This window comes from Lissotriton vulgaris, chromosome 8, assembly GCF_964263255.1.
Source record: "Lissotriton vulgaris chromosome 8, aLisVul1.2, whole genome shotgun sequence".
NCBI lineage: Eukaryota > Metazoa > Chordata > Amphibia > Caudata > Salamandridae > Lissotriton > Lissotriton vulgaris.
In genome coordinates this window covers 1561191429-1561210984 of record NC_141696.1, presented here as the reverse complement: position 1 = coordinate 1561210984, position 19556 = coordinate 1561191429, and the positions used below count along the sequence as shown (strand labels likewise).

Below are 19556 nucleotides of genomic sequence, written 5' to 3'. Positions count from 1 at the left end.
ATTCTTCTTACATTTTATTGACAAATGGATGTGCGGACATTAGTGAATATCCACCATAAGGGTGCATGCACTGTAGTAAGGAACCAGGAATGGGACCCTTCCAAGATGGCCGCCAGCTGCACTGTTGTGAGGAATGGGAAGTTGAACCATGGACGTGCACCTCCCAAGATGGCCGCCAGATGCACCCTCCCAAGATGGCCGCCGAGCACCTGCTGAAGACGGACTAGCAATATTCTATCTACGATACCGCTCTAGTTCTTAGAGTCTGTAGCCGGTCCGTATCCCGGAAGTATTTCCTAGTGTCCCGGAAGTGATCCCGTGCACGGTGCTGCATGTGTGTATGAGCATTTGAAGTACTGCCTCGGCATGAAGTTCAACTACCGGGTGAGTGCCGGGGCTCAGCCCGAAGAACTCGGGGTGACCCCCCGGATCCCGCGGTGTGAGGGGCCTGCCCTCTCTGGGGCCCCAGGGGTGGGGGCCCCAGGGGTGCAGACCCCTGTCACTCCAGTGGAGCCTTCTCAGTGCCAGGAGCTTGGGAGGCGGTCACCTGTCAGCTTCAGGGCGCCTGCATCAAACACTGCAGATTGTGTCATTTGTGATCGTTGATGGGCTTCATAGCTTGTTAAGAATGTTTACACTATGGTTGTCCTGCAAACAGCTTGTTGTGACTACCACTCATTTCAGATATCTAGCTTTGTAAACATTTCTTCTTTTCTTTTATGAGAAAAACTACGTAAAATAAAACGTTTCACCAGAGAAACAGTCAAATGGCCTCTTGCAACCACAAATGCGTAGCCCTTTAGGGGGATGTTAATTTCACTAAAACAGTCCTTGGGGAGTTAACTCTAGTTAGATTACATCTGTTAGGTTCTTCTGCAATATGTATCGTAATAGGTTAAATATACGAATTTAGATCAACGCAGCTGTCAAGCCCAGAGTGGTCTAAAGAAGAGATGTACCTGGGTTGTATTTATAGATAGATATGTGAAAGTGATGACTTGTGCGTTTGCATAAGGCAATCTTTTTCTTTTTTACTTTGTTTTGTGTTTTGAGAGGTAATTTACATATTTTGATTTGTCGTCGTTGTTATAGTTTGGCTTGAGACTAGTGCAGTTGTAGCCACACAATTATGAGTATCACTAGAGAGGGGCTCTTGCTCTACTCACATGTTGGGAGCCAGGAGTACATGCTTTGATTAGCCAGAAGTTGTGCACTTCCCCAAAAATGTGCTTGCCGTTCAAGCAGCTGTGGTCATTTTGTTTACCCAGGTGGTTGAGCTTGAACTTTCAGGGGCACACACATGACGTTGGCTTGCTAAAGTGTGTTAAATAACTAGATAATGTGTTTTTCCGCAGCAGCAGCACAAGCGGGAGCAAGTAAACCATTAACCTACAATAATTTTTAGGTCTGGCATGACAGTGCAACCGTCACCTGACCTTTTAGCCTACACTCCTATTCTACAGTTCTTTACTTCCCACAAATGTGTTCACATTCTTTTTTACTTGTAATGTTGTACATTACTGTACACATTACTTTAAAGCCAGACCTATTGTCATTGCCAATGCTTGTTTTAATATTTATTGATGCTATATATTGATTGACAGCACTGCAGTAGTTTCCATTATACTTTGCGAAACACTTTGGCAAAGGCTGAATTGTGGATTTTCTTGTAAAGATTTGAAAATCATCTTTCAAAAAATTACTCATGATGGACTGCAATGTGCGAATTTTGTTACACTGATTGGAATTGAAACTTTTAACACATCTCGTAAACATGACTTTCTTTTATTGATATTATTGTGACCTGGATCTGTACATAAGTCGGTGCATCGCAATTTTTTCATTCAGTGTTTTAGAAGGGTGCCTTTTGTAAGTACTGTATTGGAGTTTAGGAAGTTAATTTGCTATTGGTGGCGTGCCTGACCACACGGGGATGGACCCTTACCCTAGAAATAGCAGTGTTTACTGACTACAGTGCAAAGACTAAGCAGCAGCTCCACCACCTGGTTCCGGTGAGTCGAGTGGATCGATGCAGCCGTCTCCGGGATCTGTTTTTGACTTAATGGTCACAGGTTCAGAATGCTGCATGGCCACTCAGCCTTTCATCCTTACCAGTTCGATAAAATGAGGATCTTTGAGTCGAGTAACAGTAAACATCTGTTATTCAGTGCTAGGATACCCGTCTAGGTGAACATGTGCTTTACAAACACACGTTATGTGGTTGAATAGCTTTGGCCTGTTGAATTTTCTATTGATTTGTTTTCCACTTTGCTGTTAAATCAGTGATTTGTGTGAGGTGTGCTGATGGGGGTTCTCAGTAGCTGATGACCTCCATTTCGCATGTCTGGCTTGAACTATGTTTTCTGTGGGATATTACTATTTAGAGCTTAGTTGTACTTCTCTACCCAGTTGTACATTGTTGCTTGACTGGAGAGAAACAGGAGTTTCTGCACATTAACATCAATAGGTGGTTCTGGCTCAGCAAATGAGGGTGACATAAAACACCAGGCAGGAGCAGGGGTTGAAGAAAAGTGCCCCCAGGGTATTACGCATTTTATAGAGTACTCGGCATTGCCTTGCACATTATCCAGATGCATTATTGACCACCATAATGCAAGCTTTCCTCTTAATGAGTAGAATAAAACACAGTTGACCACCCCACCACGTTGCCTAGAGTCTCAAATAGGATTCACTGACTTTGTCCTTCACAGGTTCACCTCCGACCTTTCCAACCGTCACCAGTTTGTTCGCATGGGTGCTTCCAGGTCTCCGGTTCCCATCACCCATAGATTCTCAAATGGTTCCATACTGTCTCCCGTCATCTTCAAGCTCTAGATGGAGAAGCTTGGTGCTCTTCTCACAGATAAGAGCATCAAGATTTCCCAGTATGCTGATGACACATAAGTACCTGAAAATCATTTCTGCTTTAGATATTCAACACTTCAAATACTGCCTGCACATTATCATGACCTTGATGTTCAGCACGTACCTCAAGATAAACCCAACCAATACAGAATTCCTGTTATTTGTGTAGAAAAAGAAAACAGTACAAACGTGGCTCAATTATATGCAAGTTGACTACTTCAAACCCCACTGTCAACGAATGCCAAGTCACTTGTGTTCACCCTGGGCATTGAGCTCATCCTGAAGCAGCACATTACCAGCAAACAGAAGCAGACTGGTATCAGCTCTCTTTTCTAAGGACAGTGCAACCATTGTTCTGGAAAGCCATTTCTGAATTGCTGTAAAAGCCTTCGTACTCGCACAAGTGGGTGATGGTACACCATACTCCATGGCCTCCCTGACCTCATACTGGCACCCAATAAGGGCATCCTACATGATGCTGCATGTCTCATCCAGGGCCTGAAGAAATATGATCACATCACCTCCATCAGATATCCAGACAGAGGAGAGTCCAATGGGGACAGTATGTTCCAGCACAGCTTCTTCAACTATGACCTCACTCTTACATTTCCAGCATGTTCCCTTGGAGGCATCTGGCGGCGATATGTTGTCTCAAATCAGGATCTCCAGCTGATCCTCCAAACCTGCTAGTAATATGGGCAGATGCCATTAACCCTTTGGCTAATAGAGTGCATCGTTGTCCTCCGTAATAGTCCCTGTCTCATGGAAGCAAGCTAAAATTCTGCCCCTGCTGAATAAGCCCTCAACAGACCCTACTGATCAATCAAACTACAGGCCAATCTCTACTGCCAGCATTGTCTAAGAACGTGGGCATTTAAATTAAACAATTCTCTCTCTCTTCAGCCACAGTGTGTGACTGGGACATGTTTTGGGTCCTCGCAGTTGAGTTGAAGATGCACCTTTTTAAAGAACACTACATCATAATACATTAACAGTCCACAAACCAACTACCCCTCTTATCGCTCGTTTACATTATGCTGGTCTTTTTCTCCGTACAATGCTGCAATGCCTTTTTGGCTAGGTTTGCGCTATAGAATGCCACGTACACCCATGCAAGAAGTATAGCACAGGCAACTGAAACCAAAGCACTGGGTCTGCTGTGAGGTTCTGACCCCATTAGTGCTTGCTGTCACATACACTTCTTAGTCTGCAGTCTGATGATGTCCTGGCTGAGGGTGTGTAGAGAACTACCAGAGATGCTGATTTTGTCTGCAACATTAGTGGGTGCTGGTCATGTTGGCTCTGTAAATTATGCAGCTGGTTTTGAAGATTATGCAGGCCGGTAAGGGAAGCCAATGGAGCTCCAGCCAAGCTACCAAGGGTTAATTGAGGACCTTCTCGTACCTTGGACCAGTGGCTTGGAACAACCTTCCTTTTGAGCTACGCTCTGTAGCTGCTACCACCTAGTTTAAGAAAGGGTTGAAGACCAGGCTCTTCTAACAAGACTAGGCAATCACACTGCACCTCGTGAATGGTTGAAAGGTCAGCGCTGGGGCACGCCAGGGAGTAACTGTGTGCTTTATAAGTCACATTTTATTCCATCAGCTTCAAACTACTCTAGGCTTTTGTGCTCCTGGCAGTGTTTGCCAGCGAGAAAGCAGTAGCTGATGCCTTTTTCTTGGTGTTGGGGAAAAAGGCATGGTGGAACTAAAGCAGACAATCGGCCCTGGCATCATCATAAAAGTGTCCTCCATTTACAAATCAGAGCATTTTAACTAGTCATGGCATACTGTGCAGGTGTTTTGCAAAATGTAGGGGACTGCTTGAATCTGTGTTTGCTAAAGGGGAATCAAGCATAAAAACAGACTTTCCATAAAACTGCTCCACACACAGACGTGTCAAACCAGCCCTTCTATCACTGCTACATTGCCCTATAGGCAAGTTTGGCCCTGGATGAAAATCTATCTTTTTAAAGATGTGCCGTCCTGCCCTGTCACTGATTTCTGGACCACCCTGTTTTTTCTCCAGTGTTCTCGGCGATCATGTTGGCCGAGTGAAAGTGCTCCACGTCGTTTTGGTTTTGTTGACATATTTACTTTGCTGTAAAGGAAGGGGGACAACCAAACACTATCTCCTTTATGAGTGAGGGTGGATTTGGCTTCCTCAAGCCCTGCTATGAATGACAGTGGTGATAGCATGGTTATAATGCAGAGGTACAGTACCGTTTACAGGCTTCCCCATTAGAGGGCCCTGCAGTCCCCAAAACTCCTGTCCTTTGGCTTCATCATGTTTGGAACATGTGTGAAAGATGCATCTATGTGTGAGAGTTGTGCGAGTCCTGCATTCTTGCTGTGCAAGATGTGTTCTCCTTTTGTGTCAGCAGGCTAAGTCTATATCGGACCTATTGGCCCTCATGCACACCTTTCCGATCTCCTTGCTGCTCTAACCTGGAGCAGGTTAGAGCAATATTTTCTTTTAATAAATGTAACCATAGTCTAGGGACTGATGTTATTGCGCGTTATTTACTCAGTCTTACCGTAGGAAAGTGCCCCTTTTTGCTTGGTTACCCTTTAACCTTTTGCCATATACCTGATGCCAACTTGACTGATAATGTGCTGGGATTCTGCTAACCAGACCTCAGCACCTGTGTTCGTTACTAAAAATGTACATTTGTACCAACACTTGGCATAACTCTGAGCCCCATGTAAGTTCCTTGTAAAAGGCACCCCTGGTACTAAGGGCCTTTGGGACCAGAGAGGGCCTCTGAGGGCTGCAGCATGTATCGTGCCACCTTCGGAGATCCCTCACCTTAACATCCCCTCCCTTCCATGGCATGTTGCATGTTTTGGTGCAGACCAAACTGAAGAGTCGAAGTGGCACACATCCCTGTGTGCCATGCCCCCCAACACTGCCTGTGGCATGGGTAAGTCACCCCTCTAGCAGGTCTCACAGCCCTAAAGGCGGGGTGCACCATACCCAGGTGATGGCATAGTTGCAGGAGCAATATACCCCTACAGTGTCTGTGCCATTCACAGACATTATAAGTGCAGTGAAGCCATTTATATTGCATGGGCTGGGAGTTTGTCACAACGAACTCCACAGCTCCATGATGGCCGTACTGAAGTCTGGGAAGTTTGGTATCAAACTCCCCAGCACATTAAGCCCACACTGATACCAGTGTGGGATTTAATGAAAAATGCACTCAGACTGCATCTTGGAGATGCTCCCTGAAAAGCGACCAACCCTGGGGGGGTTCCTGACTGGCTCTCAGCCATTCACCATACAGCTTTTTGGATCCCTGGGTACGGAGCCCCCACTCTCTGGGTCTGAAAGCAAAGCACACCCTGGGCAGAGGTGTCATGCTCCCCCCCCGCCCGGATGGGTAGGGTTCTCGAAGAGGAAGCTTCAAAGGCCTCCTGCCTTTATCTACTCCAAGGCTTTTGCTGCTATCAGCAACTGCCTTCCACCGGTTCTGACCCTCATTTTGGGTGCAAGAACTAGCAGTAAAACGTAACCATGTAGGGAGGTGTGCCCACCTTTGCCAACTCCACCCCTCCGGTGTGGGAGGTGAAGCGAAGGCCACCGCTAAGTCCCCGCCATCTTAAAGATCGGGGAACCCCACCATTGAGGAACGGTCCTATGCCTCCCTCCCACTTGAGGGTGGCATACTAGGGGGTGTAGATACCCCAGGAAAAGGGCTCATTGGTCCCAAACTGCACACCCTTGCAACGCCCCTAATTCTAGTATTGAGGGGCACCCATGAACCTTGCCTCTTCAGATTCGACGTGATATGTTATGTTACGGTTATTTCTTATGATAAGAAAATGATGGACCGAAGAGCTGTGTTGCAGAAGAGGACAACTACAACGGCTGTGTCCCCAGGCCTACAGGCCTGTCTCCTTCTCTGAACCCCCTGAAAGCTGATTCTGGTGTGTCCTGCAGCAAGCAGCCTCCAAGAACCCCAGGGACCTACCTTACTATCCGAAAGAACTCTGATCTCTCGTGGAGATTGGATATGTCCAACACCAACCCAAGCCAGGACTCCAGATCCAGCCGGATCCATGAGTCCTCACCACTCTGCCCCCGACGCCCACGGCCCGAGCGGCTCAACATCCCAGCAAGGTCCTCCCAGTTATCCTGACCCAGGGTTGGGCGACCACCACCGACCTTCTCCTCAACACCTGCAGCCTCATCCTGAAGGGTCCCCCCAACCGCGACCGGAACCAGTGAGAAGAACACAACATGAAAGGACACCTCTGCACCTGCCGCTCCTGAGACCTGAGGTGCTCACCCGACTGTGTCCTGGGTTCCAGCAACTCTACAACTTCATCCGTCAGTTGTTGGTTCCCTTCGTCTAGTCTTCTGGCTCCAGCCTGCAGTCCTTTTTCCACTACCGACATCCTCCTTAGAAAAGCATTGGGCTCCCAACACTCCCTGAGCACCCTGCACCCGGCCGCCCCTGGGCCGCTGGTGATGTGGACTTGGTGCCAACCTGGGACCCCCTTTGCCCTTAGCTTAACCCCAGGTGCTTGACTCCTGAGACCGAGTGGTCTGCCTGTGAGTAACCCCCATCCGAGGTAAGGGCTACCTAACATTGGCACCCTGCATGCTGCACCTGGCCACCCTAATGCCACTGGTGGGGCCCTTTGAGTGCCAACCTGAACCTTCGGAAACCTTGGGTCTACCCCCCAAAACTCCAATCCCAAAACCGTTTACTTACCTGTAAACTTAACACTTGGTTTTTAGGTCTCGCCTACACAGCGCGCAATCGCTGATTTGGAGTTACCTCCTGAAATCGCTCCAGGCTTTTGTGGGAATTCGTACATGTTTTGCACTATTTACAATGGGCACTTGTGCATGTACGGCGTTTACCTTGCGGGAGCGAGCAGTGGCGCCATCTGTTTACAATTATCGCGCCTGCCGCTGCTCGCTCCCGTAAGTTAAACGCTGTGCATGGACTTACTCTTGTCTTGACTCCAAGCAGTGCGGCGCGCGCCTCAGCCAGCCCTGTGCTCTCCTTGTGGCTCACCCTTGTGTTGTTCCGCTCGGCGTTCAGCTCTGAAATATCCTCCTCACACTCCAGCAACTGCTCGCGGCACAGGTTCAGCTCCTTGGTGAGAACAGCAAACTCGTCCTCCCTTGCAACATTTAGCTTTATTCCCTTCACTTCCCTTTAGGTAAACATTTTTTTTCTGTGTATTAGGGTTTTTTCCGCCTCTCGAAAAATGTCCAAAGAAAATATCCCATGACTCAGTTTAATTCACACTGATGCTTGTTTAAATTTGAATAAACGTTTCCCTGGCTCAGCGCTGTGCCCGATTCATGAGTGCTGGGTTTTTAACCTTACTGCTTCAGACTATTAGGCCCCCTTCACACCAGTAGCCCCCGTTAGCAGCCCACGCATGCTCCTCGGCACCAAGGTTTCTGTCGCAGTAACCTTGTGCTGCAGCTTCTTCCTAACTAACGTCCTCCTGTGCCGCTAGCCATGCAGAACGAAAGAGAGGTTCTTTTAGTGCGTACACTCCCTCCCCGCAGTCTCCGCTAAGGGGCACCGACCCTGAAGCTATTCAATGCAATCTAGTAGCACAAATCGGGAAGTGATGACGTTTTTATTTGCTCATACATTTTAATTATTCAATAAATGCTTCAGTGCCTTTGTTTTTTTTGGGGGGCCAGCTTTATCTTTAAAAATGGCCGCAGCATGCCTTTCTTTGGTTCTGTGCGGCTCGCCCACCTCTTTATTTACTTTGCCGTAATTTATGCCGCATTAGGAATAGACATGACAGAGAGCAGCATAGCAGCTTCTGGGACCTAACACTTCACAGGTATGGTGGCGTTGTCATATGTTATGTTATGTTATGAGTTCTTGTATTGCGCATGACTCACCCAGGGGCATCTCAGCGCTTACCAATGGGATTCCAGAACGAGGGACTGAGAGGAACCATTTCATGAAAAAGGCGAACTTAGAACAGGAATCTTTTTAATTGCTTCCTGAAAGACATCTAGGTGCTGGATTTTCGCAGGGCCGCGGGTAGCGAGGTCCAGTATTTGTTCATCTCATACCTCCGTGTTCACACTGCCTACAATGTCTCTAGTCTTGTATTTGATTTATTAACTACATTCTTCAAGTCATTCATATTTGTTGGGGGGGCATTTAACTCTTTGCAGTGAGTTATAGTACTTGTGCATTTTCACATGAGCGAGGGGGTTGTTTAGCGCCTGCTGCACACAACATTTGCTCAATGTGCGCAATGCAGCAGACAATGGAAATCCAGTTTAGGTAGATAAGCACTAATCACTCGTTGCATTCTCAAAGGCTCCCAATGCTTATAAATAGTGTTTATAATTTTGTTATCAGTAATTCCAAATATGCCACAGTGCAGGGGCTTGTTCATTTCCACACAAAAAGCCTCCCCCTTCTTTCTCCCACTTGTTCTCCTCCAACCCTCATCTTCCAATGTCATTTCAATTACATTTTTTACGTAAAGACTTACTATTCTGTTACTTTATTTTATCTTCACTTCCTTTAAATAGTTAAAAATCGTTTTTATGTTTCAACTCGGGGAAATACTTGCACAGCTTGTTAACGAGACACTTTAGCTCCAGCAAAGTTACTTATGTTTTTTATGTAGTGTAACTAGGAAAGCGCTCATGTTCTTTTTCATTTACATTTTTTGTCAATATAGAGTTATTCACGTTTTCATTAACATACATGCAGTGCAACTCTGAACCCGATTTTATGCCTCTTTACTGACAAGTGTCATTTGCCTACATTTTTTATCTTGCGAGACACCATATTTCCAGCTGTGTTAATTTTGCAGCAACCCGATCACTTGTGTTTTTTTTTTATTTTATAATTTTTGTTAATGCGACCTGTTCATGCACCCTCAATCAAGCCAGGTCTTTCTTATATCTTAAATATAAAGTGCTAACAATAACGCCGCCGGAGTCATGCTTTATCTGAAGCACCAGACCGGGCCGTTTCAGTGAGTGAAACCTGCTATTAAATTGACACTGCCTCCGCCTAGCAAGCCTTTCCGAGCCCCTGGCATGTTGTCATCTTTCAGTGTTCGCAGGCAAATTAATTTTAGGGAGGCAGTCTTAGCAAATGTGTAAGAGGAGGAGTATCACTATCTTCATTCAGTGCCAATTCACCTTATGCAGGTACATTACTTGGAAGCCATTAGTACATCACTTGGAAGCCATAAGCACATTACTTGGAAGCCATAAGCACAGGATACAGAGTGGAAGTGGGTAGGGTACCACCTAATCTTCATTCCAGTGCACCGTGTGCATGTACATTACTTTTAACATTTCTCGTTTCATGTACAATTTAAAAAAAGAAGAAAACTTTTAAAATGATGCCAAGATGTTCAATGTGTGTGCATGCCATTGGGGATAATATGCTGCATGGCTAAACGCGTATAAGGTCCCAAAGGCGAGACCTATTGGCTATGCCAATGCTTGTTCTCCATAGGACTGAATGGTGGGTTTTCTCTGAAAAATCTTTTAAGTTTCGAACTGTCTTTGTACGGCAACAAAAGCAACATAGCGCCTTTGAAAAAGTTAAGTGTTAGGAGTGTGCTTCATGCCAAACTAGAAAAGTAATAACAAAGTAATCTAAAAGTAATTTCAAGTGTTTTTTAACAGTTGACAAATCATTTTCTCAACTACAAAATAATCTGAATATTCCTAAAAAACCCGCGTTCACTGTATTTTGAAAAGTCACCTTGTATGAAGAGTTTAACTTCCATGCTACCGAGTAACTCGTGGTCCTAGAAATAAAACCACAAAATAACTTTTTATACAAACAATGACATAGGATTCAGTCTTTGAGTGTGTGACATCATTTCTTGCCTGTGTGGGTACAATAAATGCCTAACCCTACCCTCTGATAAAGCCTTACTGCTCGCCCACACTGCCACAAAAGAATACACTATTAGCTATTTTAGCCTCTGCTCTACCTCTGGGGATCCACTGGGCTCAGTGCACACTATACCTTGCTTTGGTATGGTATATAGAGAGCCAGCTTCCTACACTTACTATTTATCTAATTCTCTAACCTTGTCCACCTTCTAAAGTGAACCATAACTACTTTCTCTCTGTGCCCCCAATCCTGAGAGAAGACTACATTGGCCGTTCAATTAAAGTTCACTGTTGTCCCAGGACCATAAGAAAAGGCCTCACGCTTGGTCCTTCTGCACTGAACAATGAATGTAAGAGGGAAATTATGGATAAGAGCCCGCTCAGAGATTGATGATGTGGTTCTGTGTCATCCACCAGAACTCCTCTTTCAGGGACCCTCTGCAGACTCTCCATGCTATTAAAAGATTAAAGCTTTTCTCCTGGCTGCTAGAACCTAGAGCCCTAGGTATTTTTTGCATAATTGAAAATGATCGGTTTGCTCTCACATCAGTAGACCCTCCTTTCCTGTAACTGAGAAATTGCTATTACTGCCAATGACATTGATTCTCCTGTGAACTGCAGTACCCTACTGTATGAAAGTAATTCCTACTTTACACTCCCTCCTTCCATCGCCCGGGTCCGTAGCCACACATGCCTGGCTATGCTGGTGGCATCCCAAGTTTATGTGGTGTTGACGCTCCTGGTGGTAACTTCAGAAATATCTCCCTTGTCCAAAGCTTGGCCCCCAGAATATCTATTTAACGAACAAAGGTTCAAGCCGTGCAGGCAGTCACTAAGTAATCCCCTAATCCTCTTTCCGAAGCTAGCATGATCTGTTTCATCTTGTGTACTGAAAGCACCCGACCATTATCCAAAGTTCTCTCCATCCTCCTATAGTATGCTATGTTCTGCTGGTCATCTTGTTGAACCGTGTCAGATGATATCAACTTCTCCCTCTGCAAATGCAAGCGGTCGTCTTTCAGTGACCCATTACCAGCCAACCATCTAAAACCCCCCTCCTGTGTCAGTTGTTTGGGTAATTGCTGCCCCGTAAGAAGACAGTTTTGGTCTGAGATGGACACACGTTCCCAACTCTGATATTTCACAAGTCCTACTCCATGGTGAAAACCGGTTTGCCTGGCCTCCATACCATACAGGGGACCAGGATGGAACTCTTAACTGTACTGAATGAAACCATGATCTTTCAAGTCCTTCTCAGAGTCAAACTGGTAAAAATCCCTCTACAAGACCAGAGCAGCCACCTGCAGAAGAACAGGAATCTGCCGTCTGTGACCCCTCATTTTTAACATGGGTTTGCTGCAATTGTTGCAGAAGCTCTCACCTCGGCTGCCATATCAATTCTTGGGCCTGATCAAGGATGTACCTTCCCTCCGTGGATGTACCGTCCCTTCTTGTTAGCTCTGGTCCTGTTAAGTATACCACACGGGGCAATTAACAGACACCGGACGGCTAGATCCTGATTAAGGATGTACCTTCCCTTCTGTGGATGTACCGTCCCTTCTTGTTAGCACTGGTCCAGTTAAGTATACCACACAGGGCAATTAACAGACACCGGACGGCTAGATCCACAAGCAATTGTTAGGATGACCACAAGGTGTTTAAATACTGTTAATTGGAATAGAAACAACTTGCATAGAAACCTGGCAAGGATCAGACATACACTGCACTCCGGTGGTGAGGATCCGGTCATTGATACCTGTGTGATAAATCAAGTACAGGCATATATCTCTTGGAATCTGCCACATGGAGTGCGCCCTTTGTGGCTACTATTTAGGCAGGGTATGCTCCCTTTAAATCCTTTACTGTGTAAATGGTATGGTTCATCACTGATTTGTAATTTGTGCAAAAACGGCCTCCAAGATGTTAATCATACTTTTTCTGTGTTCATTTTATTATCAAAACAATCCTTATTATTGTGTTGTTGGTTTTCCCAGTTTATGTGCACCTCCATGGAGTTCCGTAATCATTAATAAATATAATCGATTGATTGATCAGACATACACTGCACTCCGGTGGTGAGGATGTCCACCTTTTCCTCAATGAGCAGATAGTTTCATTGCACTCTACCTCCGGCCTCTTTTTAGACTCCCACTTTGGTTAATATGTATATTTCAGCTCTGGCGAAATGAATTCAAAGCTTTGGGTTGTCTCCCATGACACGCTGATGACACCCAAACGGTGGTCGATGAGACGGGGGGGGCTTCCAATTTCCATGACTGCATGGTGTCAGGAACACAGTGGCTGTGCAGGCATGCGCTGAAAGTACACGTGGACAAGACAGAACCTTTGAGGTTTGGTCCACTCTCCATCTCCCTCTCACCTTACTGGTAGCCAGTAGATTTGGAAGCTCCTCTTGTGCTGAAGCTATCTGTAAACAATCTTGGTTTCATGATTGATAAAGATCTCTATATGGATAAACAAGTAAACATGTTTTCAACTCATGCTTTATTTTTCAATGCTGGTGCAAAATTCCTTCTATGTTCCCCAAGGATTTTCACGAACCAGTAATTCAGGCTACAATTTTATCTCGTCTGGAGTATGTTTTGCATTTTATATAAGTCTACCAGCCAAAACTACAGTTAGGGTAGAAAACTAGATTGCAAGATTACTTATTGGAACTAAGCTCAACTTTAAAAATCCCTCACTGGCTTTCAATTTTTAAAGTCCCCTTTTGGCACATGGGGCCTCTATAAACAAGGCCCTGAGATCATTTCAGATACATTCTGTACTTGCCAACCACGCCCGTAGTCTAGATCTGCAGAGGCTCTACACTTTACAGTTCTTTGTATTAAATTTGAACGGAGAGGCTCTGAACAATCATGCCTTGCTTCTGAATCAGTGTAGTCTCTGTTACAATGAGCTGGATGTTTTTCGGAGGCGTGCTCTGTTCTCTTGGAGTGATCCTCATCATGATACGTGTTTTCTTCACTGACATTCCCCCTTTGACTCGTCCACTGTTAATGTGCGGCTCCACTGTTTTCTTTCCAGTTCTCCAACTTGCTGGGGACAGTCTTTCGCCAGGGGAACCTGAGTTTTACACCAGATGGGGATTCAGTCATCAGTCCTGTGGGGAATCGCCTGACTGTGTTTGACTTGAAGAAGTAAGTGGCTATTGTGTGTCATTCGAGAGGGGGATATGAGTTATACCGAGGGCTGAAAGGCTATTTATAATGTGAAGTGCAGAAACAATAAAGCTGTGGGTCACAGAGGAAGTTGCTTGCTGTCCTCTGAATTAAAGTGTTTTACTGCATTTAATCTTTTCCCCCTCCCTGGATTCAATAGGTGTGGCCCCGAGATCACCGCTTTGAACTGTGGGGTGCAGCAAATGTGGAATGGATGATTACCGCAGGAGAGACTGAAAAATGAGTAGTAGGGGGTGGACCTTATAAACAATGCAAACAAATATGCATTAGTGCATATTTATCTGTTTGCTGGTGGGCATCACCTTGATAGAAAGGCTTGTGAGGGGACTGTTGCTGTAATTTTTATGTGTTTGCTCTTTTCACCCTTCTAGTAATAAGTCGGAGACGCTCCCGTTGGCAACCGGTCAGAATATCGCATGTGTTGGACTCTCTCCAGATGGGAACCTGGCCGTCCTGGTGGATAACGGTACTGTTCTATGGGGCGGCTGAGAGGTGTGAATGAGGCTTTTGGCTTAGAAGAGTCCCAGTCTGTAGATTGGATGTGACGGATTGTGCCCTTTGTTATCCTCAGATCATCTGATGATGGGTAGATTGGATGTGAGGGATTGTGCCCTTTGTTATCCTCAGATCATCTGATGATGGGTAGATTGGATGTGAGGCATTGTGCCCTTTGTTATCCTCAGATCATCTGATGATGGGTAGATTGGATGTGAGGCATTGTGCCCTTTGTTATCCTCAGATCATCTGATGATGGGTAGATTGAATGTGAGGGATCGGGCCCTTTTTTATCCTGAGATCACCTGATGATGGATGCTGCTCGATTATTCTCCATATTGGATGTGAGAGATTGTGCCTTTTGTTATCCTCAGATCATCTATTGATGGGTAGATTGGATGTGAGGGATCGGGCCCTTTGTTATCCTGAGATCACCTGATGATGGATGCTGCTCGATTATTCTCCATATTGGATGTGAGAGATTGTGCCCTTTGTTATCCTCAGATCATCTGATGATGGGTAGATTGGATGTGACGGATCGGGCCCTTTGTTATCCTGAGATCACATGATGATGGATGCTGCTCGATTATTCTCCATATTGGATGTGAGAGATTGTGCCCTTTGTTATCCTCAGATCCTCTGATGATGGGTAGATTGGATGTGAGGGATTGTGCCCTTTGTTATCCTCAGATCATCTGATGATGGGTAGATTAGATGTGATGGATTGTGCTCTTTGTTATCCTCAGATCATCTGATGGTGGGTAGATTGAATGTGGGGGATTGTGCCCTTTGTTATCCTCAGATCATCTGATGATGGGTAGATTGGATGTGAGGGATTGTGCTCTTTGTTATCCTCAGATCATCTGATGGTGGGTAGATTGGATGTGAGGGATTGGGCCCTTTGTTATCCTGAGACCACCTGATGATTGGATGTGAGGGATTGTGCCCTTTGTTATCCTCAGATCATCTGATGATTGGATGTGAGGGATCGGGCCCTTTGTTATCCTGAGATCACCTGATGATGGATGCTGGTAGACTATTCTCCATATTGGATGTGAGGAATTGTGCCCTTTGTTATCCTCCGATCATCTGATGATTGAGACTGCTAGATTATTCTCCATAAGCCACTGCAGCGAGTTTGAATTGCAGTCCGGGGAATGTCCCGTACTAACCTCTTTAATGTCATACAATTGCTTTCTGGAGGGGTTTATAAACCGCTCAGCGTTCTTTTAAATGATCTGCCATTGATTTGATTGGTTGAAGAGGGGTTGGGGGGGCTATTAGGTTTTTCTAGCTCTGAAGATCCTTACAGAGCTCCCAACGCATATGGTTGTAGGAGAATGTCTACTTCTTGATGGATAAAACGCAGCGTGTTTAATACTTTATCTACAAGAGACTGTTTTTGTGCTTGACATTGGAGCTCTCCTGGCACATTGAGGAATAGTTTGGTGCCCAGATGTTTGCACCGATCTCGATGGGTGCGTTGTTGACTGTGGTAACTGCCCATCAAACACATCTTCTGTCATTGTTGGTCTTGGGCCGGTGGTGGATGGGATTCATACTATCTATCAGAGGGTCACACTGGTGTGCGAATTTCCCAGACTGTTTTGTGTACTTTTCTAGTCTTTGAGCCAGTGATTGTCACTAATCGTTTTCTCTCTGCATCTCTTGCTTTCAGAGGGGGCGGCGGTGCTGGTCAGCATGGTTAGTAAGTCGGTGCTGCATCACTTCCACTTCCACAAGCCTGTTCACAGTGTCAGCTTCTCCCCGGATGGCAGGTGAGGAGAGTCACATTTGAACCATTGTTAATTGTAGCATTGATGGAAGTGGATCTTCTCTGTAGCTAATAAGGTCACGCAGCGAGAATGCTTGTGATATGCGCCTGTACGGAGCATGTGCTCTAGCTACATGTGTAGTGCAATCATTCTGGTGGCAAACAGACTGCCAGAGCTCTGCCTACATGGGTAGCCATTTTTAGGTCTCGCGACTAGCGTTGCTATGCGCATACCTCTTGTACGTGGTTCTGAAAGCTAACCACACGCTTGTGCGTGTGGTTTTGCTTTCCCCCGTTTGGCTTTTGCGTGCTTTTAAAAAAAGAAATGCAGCACGTAATTGGGCATAGGCGGGCGCATGTCCCGCCTTTGCTCCGCCCATTCCCGTCCGTGTCTAGGACGTGCATCAGCGCGCGGCACAGATGACAGGCTCCAGCGCACCACTGGTTTCAGTTCCCGTGTTCAGCTCCTCTGTGGTGCGCGCGGACCACAGGTTTCGATTCTGTGCTTGTTATTTATAAAATAACCCTCCCGGGCGGTTGAAAGGGAAGGAGAAACTCCTTTATAGCGAATAGCGAGGCAGCTAAGGAAGAAATAACAAGCCTCCTGTCTAGGGAGTCTGCTTCCAGAAAGAAAGGCAAATACATGTTTTGAACGAATCTCTCACTTTGGCACCGACCAGGGTTCAAATCAGTGGCCGCATGCGCAGCCAACTTTATCTGAAGTGGTTGCTTTTATGTTTATGTTTATGTATTTATTTTTTTATATCGCATGAATCACCGTTCGGTCTCGGAGCGCTTGCGGAAGGCTGGACTAAAGATAGACAGACAGGAGATTTTATATCAGTTTAAAAGAGCCAAGTTTTAAGATTTTTACGAAACGTTTTATGATTAAGGTCAGTTCTCATGGACAATGGTAGTGTTCCAAGTGGTGGGACCTATTTTGGAAAAAAAGTACAGCGCATGAAGGGTGCGGACAACAGTGTGTGAACAGGAGGTGCCCAGCCCTGTGGCACGTGACGACGTGTGCAGGGTCAGTGGGTCGGTGGCAGGCAGGCAGACACGTCTATGACACAGTGGCATAGCTCAGTGGGTTGTGCACTCGCGGATGAGATCTGCTGGCCACCGGCTCAAATTAAGCGAAAACACATGAGAAAAAGCAGGACAAAATATACATGCTACTTTTCTCAAGATGTGCCCCAGAATATCGAATCACTCCCATACAAGTTAGTGTAACATAAATGACATGTAAAAATATAAAACATATGCCTTGTGATAACGCATAATGCATACCCCTCCACAATATAACCACTTGACATGTCAAAATACAAAGGCAAAATGTAGCCTACATTGCGTCAAGCGGAGAAGTTTTTGTATCACAATTTCTGCAAATTTCATGAAAATATTGGCAACTTTGTGAACTTGTTATTCCTATCATTCTCCTTTCTCCCGTTACTTTTATCTTGTTTTTGTTCCCTTTTACTCGTTTTGTTTCACTACATTCCTCTTTTACCTCTCTTTATTTTCCCTCTGTCACCCCTCGCTCCTACTACCTCTTTTCACTCTCTCTTGCTTCCTGTCTCTCTCATTCTATTGCCCGTCTGTCCATCTTTGTCACCTCTCTATTTTTTTCTATTCATTTTTAACTTCTCATGCTCTATTTCTCTCTACATCTTGCTTTTTTTATCGCTTTACTCAATACAATAAATAAAACTAACTATGAAAAGACCAAGATCACAAAGAAGATGGTATGCTTGTTTTTTATGGTGAAATCCATACTATTTGCACTTTACAAAGTTTGTATATTGAACCCCCTATACTCCACAGTTCGAGATTACGGGAGTTGCCTTCTAATGATGTCATCATTGACAGTTATGCAAAGAGGTTTGTTTAGACAGCGTGCTGCAATGCCCTACAGCGCAAAGGCGAGCATGCAGTGTTATATTTTTTGGATTTGTACCCAAAGGCCACCCGCCGATACCATTTCCTATGCGAAAACATCCACAGAAGGGCAATATGCATTAGATATGTGAGTTTCCCTGAGTACGCTTACTGTACCTAGAACTGCGTGCTCTAGCTGCTGAAAGCTTGGGCCTGAAGCCTGGCTAGCTCGAGGTCCGTTTAGAACCTCGTTCCAATAACAAACTGAACTTTCATATGATATGACTTCTACCTGCCACCTACCCTTTACCCAGGATGTGGGGTTACTGCTGGAGCTGCCCGCTTTGGAACAGGGTAACGATGTTGTGAGTTGACATCGGCTGAACATCATGTGATTCTGGGCAGATCGCTTAATGTTATCGTGGCTAAAAAACACGTATGTTACTTTATGTGATGTCAGTGGTGCTAAAGTATAAATGTTACTGTCATCAATTTGACCCCCAGGCCCCCCCCCCACATCCTCCAGGTTTTTATGGTTCGGTTCTCTTTAACATGCATGATTATGATTAGTAGACAATGGAGAAAAGTCAGCCAAGGTGGCAGTGTTTGCTTGATCTGCTGAGTGCTTTCATCTCACCTTGCGTGCTCCTAGTAGACTGCAGCTGTGGCCATGACCCTCACAGTCTGTTCCGTGGCGTGGACACGAAGAGTGCTGCTATTCACCACCTAGAGCCGGAGGGAGGATTCATAGTACCACCAGGGATCGCCGGGGCCTCTTCCTGATGCAATAGATTCAGATAGAATCTGAGGCATTTGCTCAGTGTCTCAGGGCCCTCCACGCTTGCTGAGCCTGAACACTATGGATCACCGTCCTTTACCACTGGTGTCTCGTGGCCACAGTAATGGTGCACTCTAATGGCTGGGCACTTCCTCCTTCTCAGTCCATGGCTCTTTTCGAGCATCCAGCACTTACTCCAGGTGGAGGGGCTTAGAAACTCAGATTTCGGTGCAACATGATACATTACACTTAGTAACGTGGCTGTTCCTGGCCATGGTGAAAGGATACCCTTTTCAAACTGCGTGTGCTCACGGTGCCCCGGGAGAGGAGCAGAACACAGGATTAGTGGGTAGCAGTGAGCTCCGTCCAGCCTGTGAAAAATTAGACATTGACAGAGAGAATGAGCAAGAAACCTCACCCACCTACCAAGGACATAGGCTTCAGGGTGAGGACATTGAAGAGCATACATGACGGTGGGGATATCTAGGGACACAAAGAAGGCAGCCATCTTCTGCAGCACCTGTGTGGGGTTCAGTGGATCCTTGCCATTCACCAGTTCATCCATGGAACTTACATCATGCATATATACAAAACACAGCCTTCAAACTTTGACCATACATGATAAACCCAGGCACCCCATTTACAAGGACTGGACAGTCCATTGCTAGGGAAAGCAGGTAAGCATTCTCCTCAGAGG

The 19556-nt window shown here is 45.7% G+C and overlaps 1 protein-coding gene across 1 annotated transcript in view; it reads left to right on the top strand.

Annotated features, from left to right (window-relative positions):
• The first annotated feature begins 267 nt into the window (after window positions 1-267).
• Window positions 268-19556, top strand: part of LOC147700413 (periodic tryptophan protein 2 homolog) — a 105802-nt gene continuing 86513 nt past the window's right edge. Inside the window, exons 1-4 of the mRNA XM_086935820.1 lie at window positions 268-384; window positions 13780-13892; window positions 14306-14400; window positions 16108-16207. Of these exons, the coding sequence (XP_086791946.1) occupies window positions 367-384; window positions 13780-13892; window positions 14306-14400; window positions 16108-16207 (326 nt within the window). The 5' untranslated portion in view covers window positions 268-366. The remainder of the gene's footprint in view (window positions 385-13779; window positions 13893-14305; window positions 14401-16107; window positions 16208-19556) is intronic.